Source organism: Herpailurus yagouaroundi, unplaced genomic scaffold (genome assembly GCF_014898765.1).
Source record: "Herpailurus yagouaroundi ecotype Mexico unplaced genomic scaffold, PumYag 29, whole genome shotgun sequence".
Lineage (NCBI taxonomy): Eukaryota > Metazoa > Chordata > Mammalia > Carnivora > Felidae > Herpailurus > Herpailurus yagouaroundi.
Genome location: NW_024412377.1, coordinates 62699804 through 62724263, shown reverse-complemented (window position 1 = coordinate 62724263; position 24460 = coordinate 62699804). Strand labels below are relative to the sequence as shown.

General features: G+C 52.6%; 1 protein-coding gene across 1 annotated transcript in view; it reads right to left on the bottom strand.

Moving 5' to 3' along the window:
* Positions 1-24199, bottom strand: part of NEURL1B (neuralized E3 ubiquitin protein ligase 1B) — a 38852-nt gene extending 14653 nt beyond the window's left edge. Inside the window, exons 1-3 of the mRNA XM_040492843.1 lie at positions 24026-24199; positions 14155-14274; positions 5660-6205 (exon numbers count right to left, since the gene is read on the bottom strand). Of these exons, the coding sequence (XP_040348777.1) occupies positions 5660-6205; positions 14155-14274; positions 24026-24056 (697 nt within the window). The 5' untranslated portion in view covers positions 24057-24199. The remainder of the gene's footprint in view (positions 1-5659; positions 6206-14154; positions 14275-24025) is intronic.
* Between the last annotated feature and the right edge of the window lie 261 nt (positions 24200-24460).

The window sequence follows — 24460 nt, the reverse complement described above, 5'->3', positions numbered from 1 at the left end:
TACTTCGTGCTGTTCCCCAGTGAGGCTCTGGATGTAGCCACCTGCAGCCAGTCCCTCCTGCATGATGTGGGGTGCTCACAGGGCCCGTGCTGAGGCAACTCCCAGGGTCTTGAGCCCAACCCCCTTCCCTATCATGACCACTTATCAGCTGGGTGACCTTAGGCAAGTCCCTGCCTCTCTCTAGGCCTCAGTTTCGTCACTTGAAGCATGGGGTGGTACAGTTGATCTCTAGGCCCTGCATCTGGATCCATAAATGCAAGTCCTTGTCAAACACTTTGTTCATAACACTAATAAACCATAAACACCAACTCTAGTACCACCAACTGTTAGGTGACATTGGCCAAATTATCCATCCATGCTGATCTGCAAATGGGGGGTGATGCTACTTCCTGCCTCATAGTGTTCTTATGAGGACTGGAAGATAACACCCAGGTAAAGCTGGCAGACGGGGCTCAAGGCTTTCAAGGGTAAATTACTCCCCTACAAGGCCTATACAGAGCTGTTGTTTCTGGTTCCAGCACCCAGCTTTTCTGAGGGAACTGCCTCACACCCACCTCCCACTTCCACAGATTACCTTGAGAAGGAGGCCTTAACTTGGCCACTCTATCCCATCCTTCTGGCCATGGAGAGCAAGGAGTCTAAACCTTGAACTTTAGCTAGACCTTTGGGAGAGCAGCTCTCCTGCTGGATTTATTAATATGATGGGACATGGTACTGAAGCTGCTGGTGTCCTGCCCACCCCCACCCCCCTCTGGTCCCCAAAGGAGAGCTCAGCTGAGAATGATGCTAACAAAGATGATAGGAGGGCAAGAAATAAAGGCAGGCCAGTATTTCAGGTGCTGTTCATTGGGTTCCTGCATCAAGCCAGGCTTACAGGCAGGTGTTCCCCTGCATTTTCAGTCATGAGACATCTTGTTTTCCTTAAGCAAGATTGAACTGGTTTTTGCCACTTACAACTAAGATTTCTGACAACACAGCCTTCAATGCCATGGCTTTAGACTGATGTTGCTTATTTGGTCTGCCACAGCCTTCCACCACTGGGCAGAGGAAGGACAAAGGGGCTGTGACAGTGACCACTACTGAGGTGTCTAAAAGAGGGACAGAGCTGCCTCAGGACAGCATGGGGCCTAATTCCAGAGCTCCAGGAAAGAGCTTCTCAGAGGAGCCAGGGGAGGGAGGGGGAAACCTGGCCAAACCTTCCTCTCATGGGTCTAAGAACTACTAAATTCAACAGAAAGTCACTTGCCTGGGCTCAGCCCCTTCTCTTTGGCTCGGAGGAGGAGAGAAATCACAGGTTCTCAGGATGGGACTGCTCCAGATCTAGCAAGGCCATCCTGGTCTGTCCCCTGGGGAATTTTGGTAAACCCTAGGGCCACAATGCAGCCCTGTGGGAGAAGGTACTGCAGTGTAGTTTGCTTGGGGGTGGGGAGGGATGGGGGTAGCTGGTGGCACCTAGTCCATCAGTGTGGAAGCTGCTAGGGAACAAGGGACCAGATAGCAGCACAGATAAATCTGAAAATGGGGCAAGTGGAAAAAAAAAAAAGTAAGATTCTTAGTACAGTCCCATCCATATATACATATGAAACTATATGTGTTTTTTAAAGATACATCCAAGGGCTTATACTGAACACCAGAGTGGTGCCTGTCTGGGCAGGGGATGGGGTGAACGGGAGTATAGAATGGCAGCTGGGCATGAAGCAGAAAAGAAACAAGATAAGGGGCTTTCGTGGTCCAGTGATGACACCATGCCTTGAACTGGCACGTCTGAAGAACTTTGTGATCACAACCAGAGCCTTAAGAAATCTAGATGCCTGGGGCCACTCCCACAGGTTCTGATTGAATTGGTCTGGTGCACGCTGATAGGTGGGGTTTTCAGAGTGCCCCTGGTGATCACCATGTGCAGCCACAGCTGAGAACCCCTGAACCAAAGAGATGGATGCACCTGGGTTCTAATCCTGGCTCTGCCGCTCACGAGCTTGGTTGTTTTAGGCAAGTCACTTCCCTTCTCTGAGTCCTGAATTCTTTACCTAAAAGGACTAAATCACCCTGTCTTGAGGAAAGAGAATGTCAAGAGAGTAGGCACACCAGGGTCTGGTCACATAGATGTAGCTTTCTCTGCTGCAGTTGGACCCTCCCCGCCCCCCCCCGCCCATCCTTGCAGGAAGAAGCTGGGCTAGGAACATAATTCCATCAAGTAAGAGAACTATGTGAAGCCTATGAAGGTTTTTATTTCACTTTAGGTCAAGTTCCAGGGCAAATAAAGGGTCTCCCTACCTCACAAGACCGGGAGGATGCTTCTCAGATGAGGGCTGCCAGATAAAATACAGGATGCCCAGGGACATTCAAATTTCAGAAAAACATTCTTTTTTAAGTATGTCCCAAATATTGCATGGGACATACTTGCACTAAAAAATTATTGTTCTGAAATTCAAATGTAATGAGGTGTCCTGTATTTTTATTTGCTCAATTTGACAACCTTAATGACACTTTCATTTGTTCGTTTTCAATCTTGTGAGGGAGGGGGGAGGGGATCTCTATTCTGGAGTTTTACAGCTGACAGTCTCTAAAGGAACTATGTCACCTCCTTATTCCTTGTGAGGAAAAGGAAATCAGAGAGTTCTGGATTACACAAACACTGGCTCCCTTGTGTTTATCTACTTGTTACCTTAGACACCACCATTAGAAAGCCCAGTTCGCCCAAGAATTGGGAGAGGGAGATCCCCTTTATGGTGGAATTTCTGTGGTTCTCATGTTACCTTTCCTCATGCTGGCAACAGTAGGGTACCTGTTGCCTGAGCTCAAGCCATAAAAAATCATGAAAGCTTAGCTTATTTTCATTATAACTTTTTTTTTCTGATCATGAGTCATTGGTAACTTTGGTGGGGGGGGGGGTGGAAATCACCCATAATCCCTTTACCCAGATGTACCCAATGTCAATGTGCTCTTCCCCTGGGAAGGAAACATTCAGCCTTGATCACATGCCAGAAACTTCCCCATTATCTCCTATAACCTTCTGAAAGAAAAAGAACTTTATTTCCCTTTCTGATTGTAAAAGCACCATAAGCTCTTCACACACGTATATATGTATTTTTAAAGGTAACTCATAGAGGTATAAAAACATGAAATCCACCTGGACTCCTATCACTCAGATGGAATTCCTTTGAATCTCACTTGTGAACCTGGTCCTGGGGCACCTGTACTACAGGTGCTTCCTATCAGCCAGCACATCTCAGGCCCTACCTGAAGATAAGGAAACTGACTCACGTCTGCCACGTTATACCAGTGTTCCAGGGGGGCTCTCTCCTTTTCCTCCATGGGGGTTGAGGCATTGGAGGGGCTCAATAAAAGTTTGCTAGGCGAATGGGGAAAGAGTCCATGACTCCTCACAGGTTTATTCAGATTCACTAAGTCACCAAAGGCTGCTTCCAGTTTGTATTTTCAAAAAACCCCAAGCCATTTGCATTGGTTATGGGGTGGCTGCGATTTCTTGGCTGTTACCTCAACACATGGGCTATGTGAGGGAGCAGGTGAATGAGGAGTGATTGTTTCTCTGCTCTGTAGGAATAAAAAACTCCAAAAAAGAGTGACAGATCTAGGAGGCTTTAGAAATCTACGTCTCCTGGAGGTGAAATGCAGAACCTTCCATGGAAAAGAGTGTGGGGGAATATGGTTAAAATGCCCAAGTAAGGTCCCAGCTTACAGGGTGGTTAGCTATTCATAGTCTGGTCTGCCTAAGCATGAAATTCAGACATGTGCTTCCTCCTACATGCAAATGGGCAGAGATTCTGATTTCTTAGATGTTATTTCTTAAGTATCTTCTATGTGCCAGGCACTGTGCTGTATCCCTTTCATATATCGTGTCACCCTGCCAACAATGCCATGAGGTGGTGCTACCATGAACCCATTTTATGGATGAAACTGAGGTACATAGAGGTTCAGTCACTTGGCCAAGCCCACACAGCTGGCAAGTTGAGAGCCAGGTATAAAACAGAGGTCTGTGTGACTCCCAACCCTCTCCTCTTTTTTTTTTTTTCTTTAAGGTTATTTATTTATTTTGAGAGAGAGAGCGCTCACGCACACACAAGCAGGTGAAGAGCAGAGAGAGAGAGAATCCCAAGCAGACTCCTTGCTATCAGCAGAGCCCGATGTGGGGCTTCATCTCATGAACCATGAGATCATGACCTGAGCTGAAATCAATGGTCGGACACAACCAACTGAGCCACCCAGGCACCCCTCAACCCTATCCTCAGAAGTTCTGCTGCCTTCCTCCTTCTTTGGAAGGAGGGCACAGCCGCAATGCATGCATTTTCCCTCCTTGCCCAGTGGTGGTATGGGTGGCAGTGGTGGCCAAGGAGCCCGGGCTGGAGTGTTCCTTCAAGGTGTAAGGCAGAAAACCCAGAAACAGCCCAGACATTCAGATATACCAACCAGGGTACATCTATACCACAGAATACTACTCAGCACTTAAAAAGGAACAAACTACTGATTTACATGGCAACAACATAGATGATTCTCAAAAATACTGTGCTTTGATGAAGAAGCCAGCTAGAAATGCATATACACTGTATGATTCCATTTATATGAAGTTCCAGAATAAGTGCAACTAATCTGTGGTAAAAAATCAGAACACAGGCTGCTTCCAAAGGAGGGGAACTTTCTTGGGTTATGGGCAGGTGTATAAGTCTCTCAAAACTCAAACTTGAGATCTGTGTATTCCCTGCAAGTAAATGACACATAGGGCTACGTCCAGATTCTCTGAGCAAACTGATCTCCCTGTACTGCCCCAGAAATCCAGGCTGGGCTGGCTCACATGTAACCTGTGAGTTCAAGAGCTAAGGTCACAAATAGCAGGTCAGTGGTCTCCAGGGGCTGGAGGTAGGGGAGAATGAGGATATGGGTCTCCTTTGGGGTGATGAAAATGTTTTGGAACTAGAGGTGATGGTTACCAACTGAATGCCACTGAATTGTGCACTTTAAAATGGTTACTTTGACATTATGGGACTTTTAAATCATTTTAAAAGAAAAAAAAAAGTTTCAAGGTAAGGGTTTCTACGCCCAGGAATTCTCACCACCAGATTTCAGCATTAGTGGCTGCCTCCTCTGTTAGAGTCAGGCCTAGCCTGTCTTGTCTGCCTGCCTCCCCGGTGGACCTTGAGCCCCTGGCAGTGGACACTGTAGATGTGCGAGGACTGGGCCATAAATTTGATTGCTGAGTAAGTGGATGTGCTAATGACTGAATGCATGAGTGAGCGAGCAAACACATGCATAAGTGAGTGAATGACTGAGTGAGCAAATGAACAGGGAGAGAAGGAATTAGCAAAGGAATGGGTAAAAAAAAATGAGTAAATGCGCAAGTATCTGATGAAGGGGTCTGAATGAACCTGGACCAGGACATGGACTCTGGACCCAACCCGTGTGGGTTCCAGTCCTGGCTTTGCAACTCAAGTTATTTAACCTCTCTGTGCCTCAGTTTTCCCATCTGTAAAATGAGGATGGTGGGTTGTGGTAAAAAAAAATTAAAAAATAAAAAAAATAAGAGTGAAAATGCGGCAACTGCTTAGAACAAGGCTTGGCAAAGTAAGCCCTTCGTGTTTGTGAGTATGAAAGAAATACACATCCATGCACACAGAATTACTGCTTGGTCCAGACCGTGACCTACCGAGGAGCTGCACCTCATCCGTGATGCCATAGACGTCGATGAGCGCCCAGAGCGGGCCGCCCACGGCCACGCCACAGTGGAAGAGCACCGGCTCGCCGTCGTTGACGCTGTAGAACACGCGGCCGTGACGGTCTGCCCAGTAGGCCAGCACGGTGTCACGCAGCGCCAGGTTCTCGGGCAGCGCCTTGGCCCAGTAGCCAGGTCGCGTGACAAGGTCGGGGCAGGCGTACTTGGGGATGTCCTGGGCGCTCATGAGCGACGGGTCGTGTGCCGTGAAGCCAAAGCGCAGTGCACCGCTCCAACCCGGGCGCACTGCCACCAGGCGCAGCCGCACCTGCTCGTACAGTCGGATGGGCCGCTGCGTGAACGTGACGCCATTGCAGAAGCTGTTACGCCGGGTGGCCCGCCGCGAGTGGCCATCTAGTCGCACGTTCTTGCCCTTGGCCTGCGCGTGGAAGCGGGGCGCTTCGCCTAGGACCGGGCGCCGTTCCGGCCCTGGGCCACAGCATGGGCGGGTGGCCAGGAGGCGTGCCGGCGGGCTCGGGTCTGCGGGAAGAGACAGGCAGCAGGGTTAGGGCCTCTCAGAACTTTCACGGCCCCAATTCGACTTTTAATAATCATTGCCATTTTAAAGTCTATCTTCATTAGACTGGTAATTGATAAACTTTGGGAAGGTTCCAGCTACCGCCAGCCTACCTATGACTATCACACAATGTCACAATACCCACTCCACAGATGAGCAAACCGAGGCTTAGTGTGTGTGTGTGTGTGTGTGTGTGTGTGTGTGTGTGTGTGTAGTGAAAACCTTTTCAGAGCTGTTTCATTCCCAGTAGGGCCAACACCAATGAATTTGTCACAACAACCAGGCTGGGGTCAGGTGACTTCTCTGTCCCTATCAAATCTCCAAATCTAGAAGCTTCCTCCAAGGGCCACTTTTGGGCTGTAGAGTCCTTCCAAAGGCAACTGGGGCCTTGGGTTCTTAGGGGAGTAGTGGGGGTCTGGCTGATTTTCTCTGTGCAAATTTGGTTCAAAAGCAAGGCAGAAAAGGCAATAGAAAGAAGGTAGGCTTGGGGTCATTCCCCTGACAATAGAATAAAAGGCAATATAGAGTGCAGCCTGGAATCCCAGCTCTCTAAGCACTTCCTGGCTGTGTGACATGCACTAGATCTTGTCACTTCTTTAGCCTGTTTCCTTGCCTGTAAAATGGGAACATTGTTTGACCCACACAGCTGCTACAAGGTCATGAGGATGAAGTTCCTAGAATACTGCCTGGCACAGTGTGATAACATGATCAGAATACTGAGGTTCCAAAGGAAACCCAAGCCAGGATGCTGTGACTTCCCCTCCCATTTACCCACAGAAAATGAAGGCATTCTTTATAAACAAGGTTAGCTTTTCTAGAACATGCACCTTTCAAGATTCATCTCTAAGGGAATTTTGCCCAGAGGACCTGGAGAATCTTGGGAAGGTCTCTTTTCAAAGGAGCTGGTTGCTGGCCACAGACCCAGGTGGCTTAGTATTGAGGTGGGAGCTTCATCCCTCCCACCTGTCCTCCATCCCAGGGGCAGTTCCTGCGAGACTCTGGAAGCCTGGGAGATGGTGGGGTGGGTAATTACTGCACGAGTCTCTGCTGCTCATTCACAACAGCAGCTGAGTACAATTTTCGTGGCAAGTGCTTATAAATTGCAGGCAACCCCTAGCACACAATGGTCTGTAGACGTGGGAGAAGAACAGCCTTCCAGGGAGCGAGAATCCACTGCAGGGACTAGTCGTCCCACACCCACCCACAGGGTTCACTGTGCTCTGGGCACGTTGCTGGGCTTTCATTAATGCTGAGCCTAGTGGGAGTGAGGACTGGGGAAAATGAAGAGGGAGAGGCGATGATGAGGCAGGCAAGCCGTGGCTCCCCTCCCCAAGCCTGTGGGGAGGGGCGCCCCAGTCAAGGAGGTAGACAGCCATGCTGGGAAGCTGGAGGCCCCCCTCCAAACAGAAGCCACAGATCCACAGAAGAAAGTATAAGAAATGAAGCCAAGGTCCTGCATAAGAAAAAAAAAAAAAACTTAAGGGACTTAAATCATTCATTCATTTAACAAATGTTCAGTGAGCACCTCGTATATGCTAGGCACTGGGAATGCAACCAGTTACCAAGGGGGATGAGGCCCCCACTCTGATGGAATGGGCATTCCGGGGGCGGGGGTGAAGCAAAGTTAGCAACAAGGAAAACCTACTCTACCTGGTGGGATGCATTACAGAGAAAAACGTAGCCAAAGAAGCAGGGAAGAACGAAGCATTAGCACTTCCACGGAGGGCCTCTTTGATGAGTGACTTCTGAGTCGGGGCGAAGGGAGTGAGCCACGAGGGTATCTCGTTCCAGGCGGGAAGAGCGCTCCAGGCAGGGCTAACGACAAGTGCAAAGACCCCGAGGTGGGAATGTGCTGGCTGGCGTGGCTGAGAAACAGCAAGGAAGCCAGCTGGGAGGGTGTGAGCAAGTAGGGGAGGTGGAAGCAAATGAGAGCAGAGCTGGAGCCGCGAGGGGGTGGCAGGTGGGGAGGAGATCCCATGGTTGCTGCTTGTTTCTTCCTTAACTAATTTACTCCGAGGGAGAGGGACATTACTGGAGGTTTAGAGCAGAGAGGTGAGACTGCTAGGCTGTTGTGTGGAGAGGGGACTGCTCGAGGGGGCGGGCAAGGAAGCTGGGGAGGACAACGGCTACTGGATTATTCCAGGCAGAGATGATGATGGCTGACATCGGGAGGTGGTGAGAAGGGGTCAGATTCTGGTCCTAGAGATTTGGAGTTTTGAGGTTTTAATGAGACATTCAATATACTTGCCTTGGGTGTATAAAATATATGCAATAAATAAGAAAAATAATGGATACTTAAAGGGGAGGCGGAGAGGTGGTAAGGAGGGAGAGGAGGACACCAGTGCTGGATCCTGGAGGGCGGGGGCTTTTCCATTTCATCTTTGATTCCCCCATGCTCAGCAGAGGCCTGACACTTGTTGTCTCTATTACGTTAGAGCTAGAGCAGACCTCAGAAATCATCTCTGAGAAGCCCATTTTACGGGTGGGGAAATGGGCCCAAAGAGGGAGAGGGGCCTGCCAAGTTGAAGTTCAGTAGGGGTTTGGGCAGGCCACCTCTGATAAAGGAGACAATGTCACGGCTACTTCCACCCAAGGAGGATAAGGAGAGCCCTCTTTTGCTTATAAGCCGGGTTGGCTTGGTTTCTCATGTTTGCAGCCCAAACTTCCTTGATTGATAGGAGTTCCTCCGTAACCTTGAAGGAGACCTGAAGGAAAGGGAGCCACGCAGGGCTTTCGGCAGAGCAGGCCAGCACGGCCTGCCAGGGAAGGGCCCCCAAGGCAATGAGGAGGGTGAACCCAGAGCCAGACTGTGGGTCATCTCCAGAGCCACAAGGATAAGAGCAGGGGCCCACTGGAGAGCTTTTTGGAAGACAAAAATGAGCTAAGTAAGGGAAGTACCAGGTGTAAACCGTCAGGAGAGGCAGCTCAGGGACCACAGAGCCTGCATCCCCACGCATGCCGTAGCCTTGTGCGAGCCGCTCAGCTTCTCTGGGTTGCAGCTTCCTCCAGTACCCACAGGCCGAATTCTCCCCAAGGTCCCCACAGCTGGCAAACACTCCAGGAAACATTAAATAGGACCACAGATCTAAAGCCCTTCTGAGCACCAAAGACCACAAGCCACTGTTATGTGATTAGTTTTCTCGCCCCTTGAGCCTTGTCTCTCAATCCGAGAGTTTCTTTGCAAAACAGCTTGGGAATCCTTACATAGATAATCAGTCAGAGTGGCCTGGCGGCTGAAATGAACGCTGGCTGGGGAGACACAGAAGGGGAAGTTTCCTGTAAAACCAACTACATGTTAGGACAAAATCTAGCCAAGTGACCAGCGGAGTTTACAGACTCGTTTAGGCTTGATTAAATGATCCAGCTTCCTTCGGGGAGTGAGGGATAAACACAGTTTCTACCTCCTCAGAGGCCAGCGCCCTGACATGAGGCAAAAAGACCAGACTGAAAAAGTGTCTAAAGAGGATGTGTTATTTATGCAAATAGAAAATGCTTAAGGTGAAAGAACAATAATAAGCAATCTCCAAATTGTACACCAACGTCTGCTTTTAGCTTGGCTCGGGGAAAGTGGCTTCTCCAAGAAAGAGAAAAAATGTCTGTGGATGGACCCCAGGGGCCCTGCAGAACATCCTAGTTCAGAGAGGTCGACAGAAAAACTGAAGTTTATCGCTTAAATTACTGCAGTAAACACCACGAACCACATTATGGAAAGTTTGGCAAGGATGAGAAAAATCCCTCCCTTCTCCCTGCCTTCACACCCTAACTCCCACGGCATTTTTCATCGGCCCTGCCCGGCCCTTATCCACGTAAGGACCATTGGCTGTGCCCTCGCTGTGTGCTGTGGCCTGGGCCAGATGTTCTCCATTTGGGGTTGTGGCTAATTCTCCAAATGAATCTTCACCTGCAGAATTGTTGAGGTGAAAAACAAAGCTCCAGGCAGTGGAGACACTTCCCTTGGCTGCAAGAAGCAGTGTTGAGACGTAAACCCAGCAATGTCTGACTCCAAACCAGCGTTCCTTCCTCCTGCCCCAGCTTTCTTCCATAAGCGGTGCGGAAGTACTGAGCACCTTTTCCAAGTTCGTTGCAATCAGAGCCCCCAGCCAGTTTTGCTTCCTGCCTTCTCTTTTCTAACTCAGCATTACATAAAAAGCATTCCTGGCCCCCCGCCCCCCCCCATGGCTCTTGAGCATTCACAGTGCTTGTGTTTCATGGCTGCAGAATATTCCATCGAGGGCCAAGATGCCCCCCACCGTTCCCCTCCTGGGGATCACTTCAGCTGTTCCCCCAAATGGCTGAGTCTGTGGGCACAGAGGTTCCTAGCTGCCAAGACCAGATTCAAATGGGCACACTGTAACTGGTGAGAAAACCTTCTGCCAGGACGAGGCCCCATGCCCCCTTCCTTCCATGGAAGGATGAGTACCCGCCGGCTTGTGAGGGGGGCCACCTATGGCCAGTGAGCCCCCTCTTCTTCTGGCCAGGAATCAGACCTGGGGACTCTAAGGACAAGGCAGGGCAGAGGGAGTCTTGTGAAGTAGGAGCCCAGGAGACCTCTGCAGCAGCCCATCCCGGGCGTAGGAGGGAGCAGGAAACAGTCCTGGCCCAGCCTCACAGTTGACCAAAGGCTGCTCCAGCCCCACCAAGGTCAGAGGGGAGGGTCTTTCCAGCGTTTGATCAAGGAAGCAATGCCTGGACTTTAAACGCATGGGCCAGAGATTTGGGTGTGGGGTGAGTACTGAGTGGCTGTGGATGGTTAGGGAGGACGGGACTCTATTCTGATTAAATGTTGCAACCCCCCAGCCTTGCATGAGTCCTTTGGTGAGACAGGTGGACAGAAGAGCAGTTCTGGTGGTGGCTCTGTGGTCCTCCCGCATCAGTGCCTTAGAACACCCCTCCTGGGCTCTGAGTTCGAGCCTGTGCTTTGCTGCTCATTTGCCTTGGGTCCCTGGGCAGTCAGGTCACTTCCCAGGGCTGCAAGTTTTCATCTGGAATGGTGTGTGATCTTAGACCCCTGTCTTGGGCTGCTGAGGGGCCATGAGAGCACAGAGAGAGCCTGGCACAAATCCTGGCACACAGTAGATGATCACTAAACATTTCCTTCCCAGTGGGAGGCAGCAGACCCAACTCCTAGGTGAGCCCTCACCTCCAGCTCTCCCAGAGTTTTTTTGCTAAATCTCAGTTTGAGAGGCAGTGAAAAAGAACACAGGCTTGCAGGCAGACAGATCTGGGTTTAAATTCTGTTTTGTTATTTCATAGCTGTGTGGTGACAGTAAGGTCCATGCTTAATTTCTCTGGGTCTCCCCAACCAGGCCTAGAAAACTGGTGAGAGTCCTTACTGCCCTGCAGGACTGCTGTGAGGAGTTTTGAATTGGTGAGGTAAATTCATCAGACAGTGCCTGGCACTCAGTAGGTGTTCACTAAACACTTGGTCCCTCCAGCCACCTTCGTTCCTTTGACAAGGAAGGGTTTCCGATGTCCTCTGACACCAGAGACATCTACTTGTGGGTCTGGGGGAAAACATCCGGACATGTTTGTCCATGGTGGGCTCGTGGTGATCCTGGCCAGGAAAGGCCTCTTGAAAACCCTGGGGTCACCTTCCCTTGGTGACCAGGGCAGAGGCCCATTTTTAAGCCATCCTGGCAGCGTCCCCAATATGCACTGTGCCACCCCCTGAATGTTCCCCGCTCATCACCCCAGCCCAGTCCTTCCATTGATCTAAAAAGAGCCGGAGAAAATGGCATTTACCGCCAAGAGGACAGCAGGAAGCAACACTCCAGCTTCTCTGGCCGCCGAGATGACAGCTTCCAGCATTGGCAGCTTCCAGCAGATGGCATTCTGGCTGAAATTGTCAGCAGATTCCGCTGCACAGGGAAAGGGAATCGCCAACCGGGAAAGTGGTCTATTCTGTGCCCCTCCTTTCACAAGCAGCCTTTTACCGAGCCCCTGTTACGTGCCGGCACGTGCCTCTGTTTATTTGACTTAGTCTGTGGGACAACCCTGGTTTTACCACCTTCATCTTCCAGTGGAGGAAATCGAAGCCGCCAAGCTGGGCAGTGGCATCCGAGGGCCAGGCTTGGGCCCTTCCTCCCACAGCCCACCCCTTCTCCAAGGCAGTCCCTTGTGACCGTTGGGAGCAGGGGTCATGGCCCTTGTTAAGGGTGATGAAAGCTATATGGGCCTCTGTCCCCCCCAGAATACCCACCCTCCATGCACACAATTTGGCATTCAATTTCAGAGGCTTCCTGGGTGCACATAACCTCTAACCTTAGACTGTGTGCCTCCAGCAAGAAGTTTCTGGTTCCAGTGACATTTGCCCAAGTCCACAATGTAAACCACCGCTGTTGGCTGTCGGAAGCAACATGGTGCGTGTGTGTGTGTTAGCGTGTGCTTTAGAGAGGAAAAGGCAAGGCTGGTATTTGGCAAGGCTTTCCTCCACCCAAGGCAGGATGAGAATATCCGTCTTTGGCAACAGGAAGTACCTTTGCCATTGGTGGGTTTGAAAGTGGGCTAGAAAAAAAAAAAACAACCAACCTCCCCTCACCTCTGCCAAATGGGGCAGTGACATGCGCCCAGGAGACAGACGCCAGCGTAATGGGACTTTGTTCTCTGTTTCAGCGGCCTGGGAGGCCAGCGCCCAGGATGGAAGGGGGCCAGCCCACATGGGAAACCGCCACCCTGCTCCTCCCCTCCCCTCTTCTTTGCAAACAAAACTCCCTCCCCTCTTCTTTGCAAACAAAACTCGGTCACTCCAGTGCAGCCGGGAAGGTCCCACACTCCTGTCTGCAGCTGCAAGGAGCCTGGGGAGGGGAGGGAGGCCAGAGGTCAGGCGACACCGCTTGTTGGGAGAAAAGCCTGCTCCTTCCAGGCCTAAGTGGCAGCCTCTTTGCTCAAGTGGGCTCAGATGCGCCAAGTTCCCAGGGGGTGAGGTCATCCCAACTCCCCCTCGGGTGCTCAGTGGAGTCAAGATTTCCTGGTCCATTCTGACCCTCTGCCGGGCCCCTGCGCTGGGGTCTCTTCTTGATAAACTGCCCCAGGAGACTCTGACCTTAGAGGTGCCAGCTCCCACAGTTAGGGCCCGGAGTGGGGGATGGGCCCTCATTCTTTCTCAAGTACATCACTTCCTCCTTCATCTGACATTTATGGAGCCTGCGCCCCATGCCAGGGCCTGCATTGGCTGCAGGGACACGTGCACTGACAAGCAACCGCAGTCCCTGCGCTGCCCTGCCCTGCCCTGCCCTGCCCTGTAACTGAGAGACCAGCAGGGGGACGGACGCAGACACCAGGACAGCACGGGGTGGGTGGTAGGGAGGGCTGGGGCCATGGGGACACTTCTCAGAGGAGCCACTCTGCAGACTGAGGCAGAAATGGCTGGAAAGGAGGGTAGGGATGGGGAAGTGTGTTTGATGCAGGGGGAATAGCACAGGCAAAGGCCTGGAGGTGAGAATGAATGGAATGCACTTAAGGAACTATAAAGGAATATAGGGCAGAAGGGAGCAGGGAGGCTGGAGGAGGGAGTCAGGGGCTGCATCACAAAAGGTCTTAAAGGCCGTGCTGAGGGGGTTAAATTCCTCAGGGGACCACTGAAGTGTTTGGAGCTGGTAGGAACCCTGAAGGATCCACCTCTCCCAAGATCCACCTCTTCAAGCCCAGTTTCTTCCCATGGAAACTGTCCCTGTCTCTCTTCCTGCCTATCAGAATGACCTAGCATGGCGGGAGGAAGAAAACAGTCCAGGTTTCAAATGTTGCTGCCAACTGCTGGTACAGTCTTGCCCCTCGGCACCTGCTTCTCCTCCAGGCAGCCCCTGGCACCCGCCTGCTGATAAGCTGGCTGAGTCTGCCAACTTTCTCCTTCTCTGCCTTGAGGGCAGCCACTTTCTGGCCTGGGTGGAGCCCAGAAGCCTGACTGCTCACTAACCTGTAGGGCCCCATCCTGACTTTGTGGAGCAGTAGATCCACTGGTCCTGCTTCTCAGGGTCAAAGCGATGCTGGAGAAGGAGGAGACTCTCCTTGAACCATGCTGTCCTGGTTCCTAGAGCTGAGGAAATGTTCCTCGTGAGCCCCACCGCTGGGCAATGTTTGCTGGCCCTGAGGGGCGGGGAGCCCAGCTCTGGCACAGTGAACGTGCTTGCCATGTGGTCCATTCACCCCTCACCATCTCCTGCCGGGTGGCTTCCAGAGGAGGAAACCGAGGCCCAGAGAGGTGGACATCCTTATGAGGGCCACCAGCCTGTGAGGGCAGGGCCTGTTTTCAGATCTGGTCCTGACTCCAAAGGCTGCATCTTCCCTGTTTTATGCCTCACTCCACGCCAAGGTCTCTTGCTTCCCTCTGGATATGCCAGAAAAAAGCTAGATTATGTACAAGCAGCTTAAGCCACCTTCTGGGAAAGGAGTGTAGTGATGCCCTGACTTGGTTTCAGGGAGGGATGGGGGGCGGGGTGGTGGATATCATCAATCAGCTTGTTTTGAGCGGCTCAAAGGCCACAGTTTGGCGGAACTTGAGATGAACAATAAGCAGCATCTAAAAAAGGAAAGCGGGTGACTGATTACAGCAGGGCAGGGAGGGAGCCCCAGTGCCTAATGTCCCCAAGGCCTCAAAAAGGAACTGGGGGTGGGACCTGATGAGCGAGACAGACCTCCCAGGGGGCAATGCAGAGACTGAAACTTGGCCTACATTCACCAGACCTCCTGTGATCCTTCTGGGTGAGGTAACTGCTACCAGACCCATTGCCAGTGAGGCAGGGAGGCTCAGGGAGGTTGGGAGAGCCGCCCAAGGCCACACAGCCAGGAAATGATGGAGTTAGCATTTGAACCCCTACTAGCCTGGCTCCACAAAGCTAGGAAGAAGAGGCTATGGCTGCTTCAGGCAAAGCGTAGAAGTCGTCCCTGCGGGGAAGGAACAGGGTTCCCACATGGTGCCCCGCACACAGTGTGGGTCCTCAGCTAAAGTTTCCTTCCCTGCCACGTTGGACTCTGAGGCTCGCCAAGAAGTGACTCTGGAGGGTGCCTCTGCCACTCTGCTTCCTTCTCTGAAGATCCAGCTTTCTCCTTTCCCTCCACCTCCTCCATCATGCTGACCATCCTCCGAATCCCCGAGGGCTCATGGGAGTAGGTGAGTGAGGACTGAGGATGCCGGAGGAAGCCTGTGTGGCTCCGGAAAGAGCTGGCTCAGGATTCCACTCAGATGGGAAGCCAAAATCCATGCATGCCCTTGACCATTATGCAGAACTGCTTCTCTAGCCAACCGGTGGGTACTTCAGTGATCTATCACGGGGACCTGAGAGGAACAGGACTAATGGTCCTACTGTTCCTCCCCACCCCAGCCCCCTCAACCCCGTCAATTTCAGGAGCGCAGACCCCTTTGCCTTCAGGGAGACTTATGGAGTCCTTGTCTTGTGTTGCGCTCAGACTTCTCACGCAGTTCCCTATCTGTACCTCATTGCCTGACCACAAAGGAGGTAGCATCATTATCCCCATCTTAGAGATGAGAAAGTGGAGGCTCAGAGAGGGAAAGGACTTGCCCAGGGTGACATGGGTTAGATAGAGTAGAACTATTTGAACTCAAGACTGCCTCCAAAACCGTGCTCTTTCCATCACCTCTCTTGGGATTCCAGTCAAAGACCTCATCTGGAATTGCTGTGTGACCCTGCACTCTGGTCCCGGTGTCCCTATCTGCCAAATAGGAAGTAGGTTCCAAGCTCCCTCCGGTCCTAGGAACAGAGTCCCTGGGGGACTTCTCTGCAGGGATGAAGAAGGTCTGGGCCATCCTCAGAGTCAGGGAAATTCCGCTGTCCCATCTCCTGACCTTGAATTGCCCCCAAACCTTGAGGGGAAGGGAAGCTCTTGGGTGGAGTGGAAAGTTACCAGGCAGACCCAGCTTTGGAGATACAGGGTATGCATGTGCCCACCCAGCTCTTAAATCCATCATCCTTGGGGGGAAAAGGAAAGAAAACACGTGCCCAAGGGATATAACTGTAATATAAAACAATGTGTAATGTTGAAGGCATAAACAGAATACACTTGTTAATAGCTGTGGGCATCCTGCCAAGTGCCAATCCTACCCCAGATACCCCCACTCACCCATTTCCCCAAATGGCTTACTCATAAAAGAACTTTCTCCCCACCGCCCAGAGGTGAGGCAAGAGGCCAGCTGAGTCCCAGTAGTAAGAATGCAGAGAGAAAAAGAAACAAGGGTGAACTGGGACTGATGTCCAAGGACGACTGTCCCAAACCCCGCTCAGAAATATCTGTCACTGAGTCTGCAAAAATGCTGAGGCTGGGAGACTAGGGGTGGGGAACAGACCCAGGCGAGGGCAGGTGGCTTCATCTGTCTGTGCCTTACTTCCTGAGCTATAAAATGGGCCCAAGACCTTCCAAGCCACAGAACTGTCAGGAGGATTATATAAATGAAAGATTGCGAAGGGGCCTGCAGGCGTTCAGCAGATGAACAGTGGATAGCACACCCCATAAGACCCCAAGGTCAAAGGGCACCTTCATGAACAATTCATCCTGGATCCATGTGATGCTCAGTTGCTTCTACAATGTCCATCTCAAGTCCCAGCTGGGCTAAACACCAGTGCCACTCCAGCAAAGGGCACTTGTTCCTCACTGCTCTCATTCCACCTGCAGACTGCTTCCACAGTTAGAAAGTTCTTCCTTTGACTCAGCTGATACCTGCCTCCACATGATGTCCACACACTGGTCATGTCTACATTTGATCCACAGTACCGTTTCCCATCAGGTCTGCTCTCTGACCTCAGGCTATGTTGCCGGGGATTCTTTGCTCTCCCCGAGATGACCTGGCCCTTGCTTTGTTGTCTAGAAAGCCCTCAGGACATCACCTGTCCCCTGACCTGCTTTGAAAGGGGGTTGGAGATCTACACAACAGACGTCAGGGAATATCAGCTGGGATCTTCTCAGTAAACCCACAGGCCACCTGGAGACTGTCCCCACCCGGCCACGCCTAGAGGCAGGACGTGAGACAGACAACTACAGAAGTAGGTGAACACACTAAAAACCGACCTGCGGGATTTCTAAATGCTTACAGATTTCTGCTCAATACTATGAAGGCTTCTAGTGCAAATGTGAACCGCCTCCCACCTGACCCCCCACCCTGACTCAGCAGTCACCCTTCCCGCACAAACATCCTCTCCTTCTAGCAGGAATCCTGTCGGACTACCCTTGCTGTGTGCCCTTGGGCAAGTTATTTCCCTCTCTGTCCTCTTTGTTCCCTCAACAGTTGTAAGGGACTAACAGTAATAGCTCTCTCATGGGGCTTGTTCGGAGGGTCAAGTGCAGGCACCTACTTAGAACTCTGTCTGGCACAGACGGGCTGTGTGATACAAGTTAGCGGTCATTGTTCTTCTGAGTCTGTCTCCCTCAGGAGCACAGGGCTCAGCATAGAGGAGGGGCTTGTGTCCCCAGGAAGCCCATAATCCTAACAGGCACCCCATGTGAGCACTTCCTATCTGCCAGACGCTTTGCATGCCTGGGGCTACGATTAAGAGGAGGACGTGGGACCAGGACCACAGCCTGTGCTGTTACCAACTCTGCTGTGGGTGGATGACAGCACAGCAGGGAGACAGGATGCTTGCTCCTCACCTGCAGGAAAGCCTGGGTGCTGGACGACGAAGGGTTCTCGCCCTAGCCCCGTGCCCTTGCTGACTGATTGGTGGGGCTGCCTCTGGGCGGGAAGGGCCTGTGAATAGCCGGACTCAGGGGAGAGGGTGTGGGTGCACCGTGACCCCTGCCGATGGCAGGTGGGAGTGGCCGACTGCAGGCCAGTTTTTACCAGGCAGAAATATCAGGAGCCTAAGCCTGGGGGAAAGGGTGCGGAGCTCAGATTCCCCCTCCTCCAGGGCAGGATTCCCAGAGGTCAGCTTTTGAGTCTCCAGGCCTGGAGGGAGGGAGGGAGGGAGGGAGGGAGGGAGAGGTGAGGGGGATGGACCTTTTCCATGGGCAGCTTCATTCTGTCCATGGGAAGGACAGCTTGAGAGGGGTGGGGCTCAGGATGAGGACAAAGGGCAGCAGCCCCAAGATGCCCCGGGGAGCAGTGCCCCTTGGTGATGGAGGAGAAGGAGCTTTGGAACTGGGCAGGCCTGCGGTCAAATTCCACTCTGCCAACTTCCTGGCTGCCTGTCCCAAGGCAGGTCTCGTTTCTCCTCTGAGCTCAGTTTCCTCATCTGTGAAATGGGAAACTACTTCTGGAAGGCAGGTCCTGACAGCTGAAATAGGAATGAAATAGATAAAGGGCCCGGTATGGGGCAAGCATGCTGAAGATCTGACCGCTCTTCTATAGCCCAGGTGAGCGCTTACGACCTACAGGGCTGCACCCAGGCCTCCTTCCTTTCCCCTCTCTGCTTGAAGCACAGCCCTGGCTTCTGGGCTTCTATTTTAAGCCCTCATAGAGCACCACTAAATACAGAAAACGCTTTGGTCCAAAAGAGGGCAGAGCTGACCCTTCTTGTCTGCAGGGAAGATTAAACAATCCTTCCAGCCAAGCCCAGTGAAAATGCTATGCCCCTGCTGGCAAACTCGGCACATCATCCCGGCAGGGAGTGTGGCAGCTAAGAAATCTAAGCCTCCTGACTGCGGGCTGGCCTGCAAGAAACCATCCCCTCCTCTCACATGGCCTCTGCCCGCCCCTGACTCCACATACCACCCCGGCTTGCACTGGGATCCCCAGAATGCCACAGTTCCCCCCATATGCCCTACTCTCCCTCCACTCGGGCCTCTGTCTTAAACAACTTTCCTTCCCTTGACTAACTTCTCTGCTTTCTGGTCTCACTGGACAGCACCTCCTCCAGGAAGCCTTCCTGCCTCCTGTTCCGGGCTATCACGGCCCCCAGGGTCCCCCTCCCCCACTTACTATAACTGCTCCGTCCTTGTTGGTCTTTCCCACTAGACCTCGAGTCCCTCAATCCAGACTGTGACCCCCAGGCTCAGCACAGAGCCCAGCCTGGAGGTCTGGTGAACAAACGAAAATGGCAAAATGCAACCTGCCAAGAAGATTCTTCTCGTCAGAAATCTGGTGTCCTGGACCGAGCTGAAGAACGCTTAGGAATTGCTGCTGTCAGTACGCATGAAAGGGACGCCTCCCAATCGGGCCCCTGGATTCAAGGCTGGTGGTCACCTGGGACAGAGCTTTCAAGGCAGGAAGTGAAAGGCAACAATAACCATGATAGCAAAAGCCCCAGGCATTGTGCCAAGACTACCTGCCCTATTCCATTTAATTATCACCGCCGCCAATTACGAGGGAGCTACCCCCCGTCGTCCCCGTATCGCAGTGAGGAAACTGAGGCACAGAGAGAGACCTTCCTAAAGTCACTCCCCTAAGAAATGGCTGAGCTTAGATTTGAAACCAGGCATCCTGACTCCGAGATCTGTGTTCTAGACCCAGCACCAGACCTCCCACTGCTGTAGACCAGTGAATGGTCTCATCACAACTCTTAATCACTGCAGCCCACGGAGCCCAACACACACACACACACACACACACACACACACATGCACACACAACTGAAACAAAGTTCATGAAGCAAAAACACTCCTTACTACCTCAATGCACTTGATGCGTTATTTTTTATTCTGTTCTATTTTTAAAGCTGGTCAGATATGACCCCCAGTAGACAGAGCACTTGGTCTGGTGGCCAGGCCTCATTTGGGGGCACTGGGCACCACCCCTCCCCCTCTGAGGCACAGGGTAGCAACAGCTTGTGCTCTCCATCGAGACCACCAGCTACTTGTCCTATTCTGTTAGTGCATCCTATATCCTCTTCCACTAGAGGCCAGCTCGATGGGGACCTCCAGGGGCTGTCCATCCCATTCAAGCTGAAACCCCAGGGCCTGGGACGTGACAGGTGGCTAAAAGATGTCAGCTGAATCAGTGAAGGTGCACACTCCGGAAAATGCAGACCAGGACAGACCCCAGAGTCCCTCCAGCTTGGGCACATGGAGAGATGTTGCCTCCCTGTAAAATGGGGTAACTATAGCCCCTCTAAAGGGTTGTTACAAGGGTTTAAGATAGATAATGTGGGTAAAGGCCCTGACTCAGAGTTTGGCACAGAACAAGGTCAACACACGTCCTTCACTCCAACCTCTAGGATGCCTAACTATTGAACTAACACTAAAAAGGTCCATTGACTTGGTCAAGCACAGACCAACTTAATGATTAAACCCAACTGGCAGTTTGAATTCAGTCTCTTCTCCAACCAGAACTATGAGTGAGCTCCAGAGGCGAGCTGAGGGAGGGGTTGCAATGAACTGGTAGAAGAAGGGGGAAGAGCCCCCCGCCCCGGAATTCTAGTCTCCCCTAACCCCACTTGTTTATACTCTTACTATTTTTCTTTACAAAACCCAGATTAAGGGAAACGGAATCCAGAGAAAAGGGCCAGGGGGTATTAGGAATAAGACAGACCTGGGTCTTCTAACCCCAGCTTTGCCACTGCCTAACTGTGTGAGTTGCATCGAGTGTTGGTAACCTCTCTGTGCCTCAGTCTCCTCATCTATAAAATGGAGACGAATGGCATCTTACTTTGCAGTACTGAACTGCAACGGGTAATGCACACAGTAGGAACTTAGCAAACGTGAATTCCCTTGCTGACTCCTGGACCGTTCTATTTATAGGGCATTCCTCTGAATGTGCCCTTTGTGAAGATTACCAAGGGGCTTCCCTACAGCGATCATAAAGGACCTTCCCTTTCTTTGGCTTGTCATCACTGCACACAATAACATACCATAATTACTCGGGGGGCCCCAACCGATGTCTGAACCATGGGTTGGGGGGATACTGCATGTCAGAGGAAGAATGCAGCCCTTTGGAGCTAAATAAACCTGGATTCCAGTCCTGGTTCTACCAACTGGATGAGCCATGCGAACTGGGGTGAGTCATTTTATCTCCCTGAGCCTTAGTTTCCTTATCTGTAGATAGAGATGATGATCTCTACCTTGCAGGGCTGTTGCAAGAATTAAATTCATCGATTCATTCAACAGATATTTACCGAACAGCTATGCCCTAGCCACTGCTCCAGGTGCTGAATATACGGCGGTACATAAAACACACAAAATCCTCCCTGGGGAGACAGATGATGAAACAGCTAACTACACATACAGTGTGGCACATGGTGATCATGCTATGTAGAAACACAGAGTGGGGGAAAGTAAGTGGGGCGTGCCGGGGGCAGGGGCAACACCAGGACCCACATGGGAGCAGGGACCTAAAAGAAGCAAGGGGGAAACCATGTGGAGGTCTGGGGGAAGAATGTTCCAGGCAGAAGGATCAGCAAGTGCAGGAGCCTTAAGGAGGAGCATGCTTGGCATGTAAATGAAGCCACATATGCAGGAAGCCTGGCATGGAATCCAGGTGCTTAGCAAATGCCAGCTCTCTATTTCAAGTCCCATAGAAGGAACCCCACGCATGTGTCCTTTTCCTGAGAACGAAAGCACCAGGATTTCTACAGGGCAGGACTGAGCCAAACATTCTTTCAGCCTAGGATGCAGGCAACATGTGAGCTCTACCACCGGTTTTTGAGCCCCTGCCAGCCACTAGGCTCTGGGTTGGGCAACCAGGGATCCAAGATAATCAAGACATGGTTTCTGTCCTCAGGCAGCCTCAAGGCAAGTTGTGGAGAGGGGCGACGGCAATGCAACGTGGTCGGATGGACAAGCAGGGACTTAAGAAGGTATCTAGGTAGCCTAGCCAAGGGTGGGATTGGGTGTGGGTGTTCAAGGAAGGCTTCCTGGATACGGTGACAAGTAAGCTGAATTGTAAGAGATGGACTAGACAAGAAAGGCTATTCCAAGTGTGGGGAGCGGCATGTACTGATCACAGAGTTGTAAAGAATGGCCCGGTGTATGTGAGAGACTAATTACAGAACAGGTTGGAAAACAATTAATGGCCCTTCATATTCTCAGCGCCAGCAACTAGGAATTCCAGTTCGCTCCCCTTCCTCCAACTCAGTGCAAGCTTCAGCCCCGTGGGGAGTTTTAATTTTTCACACTTAGCTACTGCAGCAGGTAATAACCTCAACCCCCCAGCTCCTTGCCCAGGATGGCCCAGTCCACACAGCAAGAGCCCAGTGGGATGGAGAATATATAAATTGCAAGCTATTTTTAGCCTGCCTGGCTGTGTCTGTCCCTTCACCCACCCTAAAGCTGACCCACAGGTGGCACAATGTTTTTTTTTTTTTTTTTTTTTTTATGTGACTAGAACAGCATCAGTATTTTTTATTAAGAAATCCTACAAGGGGGCCCATGATGCAGCCAGGTGTCTTTGTGGCCAGGAGAGTATCTGCTGCCACCTTTGTCGGCATCCCTGGGTACCTCCGGACTAGGTGGGTGGACTCCCCCATCCCCATCCCCATCCAGCCAACATCCCTGCTCATAGGAGATCGAGGCCACCCTCCAGTAAGTGGACCTGGGTTCAAATCCCACCTCTGCCTCTGGCTAGCTGACGAGCCCCTGCTGGTGACTTCACCTGGCTGAAAATCTTGGGGGTTTTGAGCACAATGGCCCTCACGCTGCCCAGAAGCTTAGAAAGTAGGAGTCGGCTCTTCTTCCATAAAGCAACCTTGGGAATCCCGAGCACAGCATCACCCATTTCAACCCCCTCCAGGGGAGGAAACAATTATTTTTTGATATAAAGCCTAGAAAGGGGGGCTATATGGGAGTGTTAGAGCACAAACCAGTGACATGTCTCTGCTCCTAAAACCTCACACTAAATTTGCCCCACAGCCAGATGATTTGCTACCCCACGGAGCTGGGCCTTTGTACTTTAAAAATACACATATCTCTCACTTTGTGCCTAAAGGATGCTACCAATGCCCAGCCTTAAGCCAAAATAAGGGCTTTTTCTAAAGACTTGGGGTGGGGGGATGGCCGGGCAAGCAGAACGGGTTCAATCCAGATTACCCCCTCTTAGCGGTATGACCTTGGGTGAGTCATTTCTCCTCCTCTGAGCCTCGATTTCTTTATTTGTAAATTTGGGATAAATATCTTTATAATGAAAAGCTACTTTGTATGCCGAGCTGGGGTATGCAAAGCGCTGGACACAGAGCCCCCTGGCACAGTGATCTGCTTCCCAAATTACCAGGTATTCTCTAGTAAGGCCCCCTCTGCTCCCCATCTCCCACCCTCCCACCCCCCCTCCCGTCCCCCCATCTCCTTACTCTGGCCCGGAGATTCTATGGTGATGTTAACTAGGGGGCGATGCGCTTTGCAGCGGTGACTCTGAGGGACTAGAGAGCCCCCAGCTGAGCGGACACCAGAGGGGGGCGCAGCCGGGGTGCGCGTGGGAACGTGGCCAAACCAAGGCAGCATGTGCCGCGGGGGCGCTGGCAGCTGGAAATTGGGGTACCCCTGCAAGCGCCCCCCCACTTTCAGCAGCTGCAGTCTCGGCACAAGGGCTGGCTTCTGGCCGTCGGAAGCCCTGGGGAGCCCTACTCCAGTCACCCCCCAAGGCGCCCCGGGCTCCCTCCTCAGAGCCCTCGGGCTGAAACAAAGGCGAGGGGGCGCGCGGCATCGCCCCAGCGGCCCCTTCGCGCCTCTGGCCAAGCAGGGCGATCGAGGACTGGGGTCCCCAAGGTAACCAGGACGCGGTACCCGTCCTCCCGGAGCGCAGAACCCCGCCGAGGGGCGCGCGCTAGCCGGGGTGCAGGAGGCACCGGAGACTCCAGCCCGCTGCGCGCCGAGGGCTCCGAGGGGTGGGGTGGCTCTCCGGAAGTCACCCAGCGGGTACCCTAGGGAGAAGAGAACCCCAGCGCCCGCCTCCCGGGCAGGGCTCCCCGGCGTACCTGGCAGGGTCCGGTGCACCGTGTTGCCCATTGCTGCGTCGGGGCGCTGCGTCGGCGGCGGCGCGCTCGGGGCGCACGGAGGCTAATAACGCGGTGGGCCGGGCACCCGGGCCGGGGTCGGGCTCCGGGGCATCGCGGCTGCACCGCCGAGCCGGCGGGCTGCAGCTGGGGCGGGCGCCTGAAGGGAGGCGGCGGCAGCGGGAGGAGGCGGAGCCAACCGGCCCGAGCCCGCCGGCTCCGCCTCCGCCTCCCGCTGCCTCCAACCAAGCAGGGAGGGGCGGGGCCGCGGCCGCCGCATCTTTTGAAAGTTTGGACCGGGCGGCGGGAGCAGAACCGCCGAGCCTCCCGCTCGCGCGGCTCCCGCGCCCTGGGCGGGAAGACGCGTTGGCAGCCGGGTGCCTTGGGGGTGCCAGGCCCGTCATCGTGCTGGCCTGT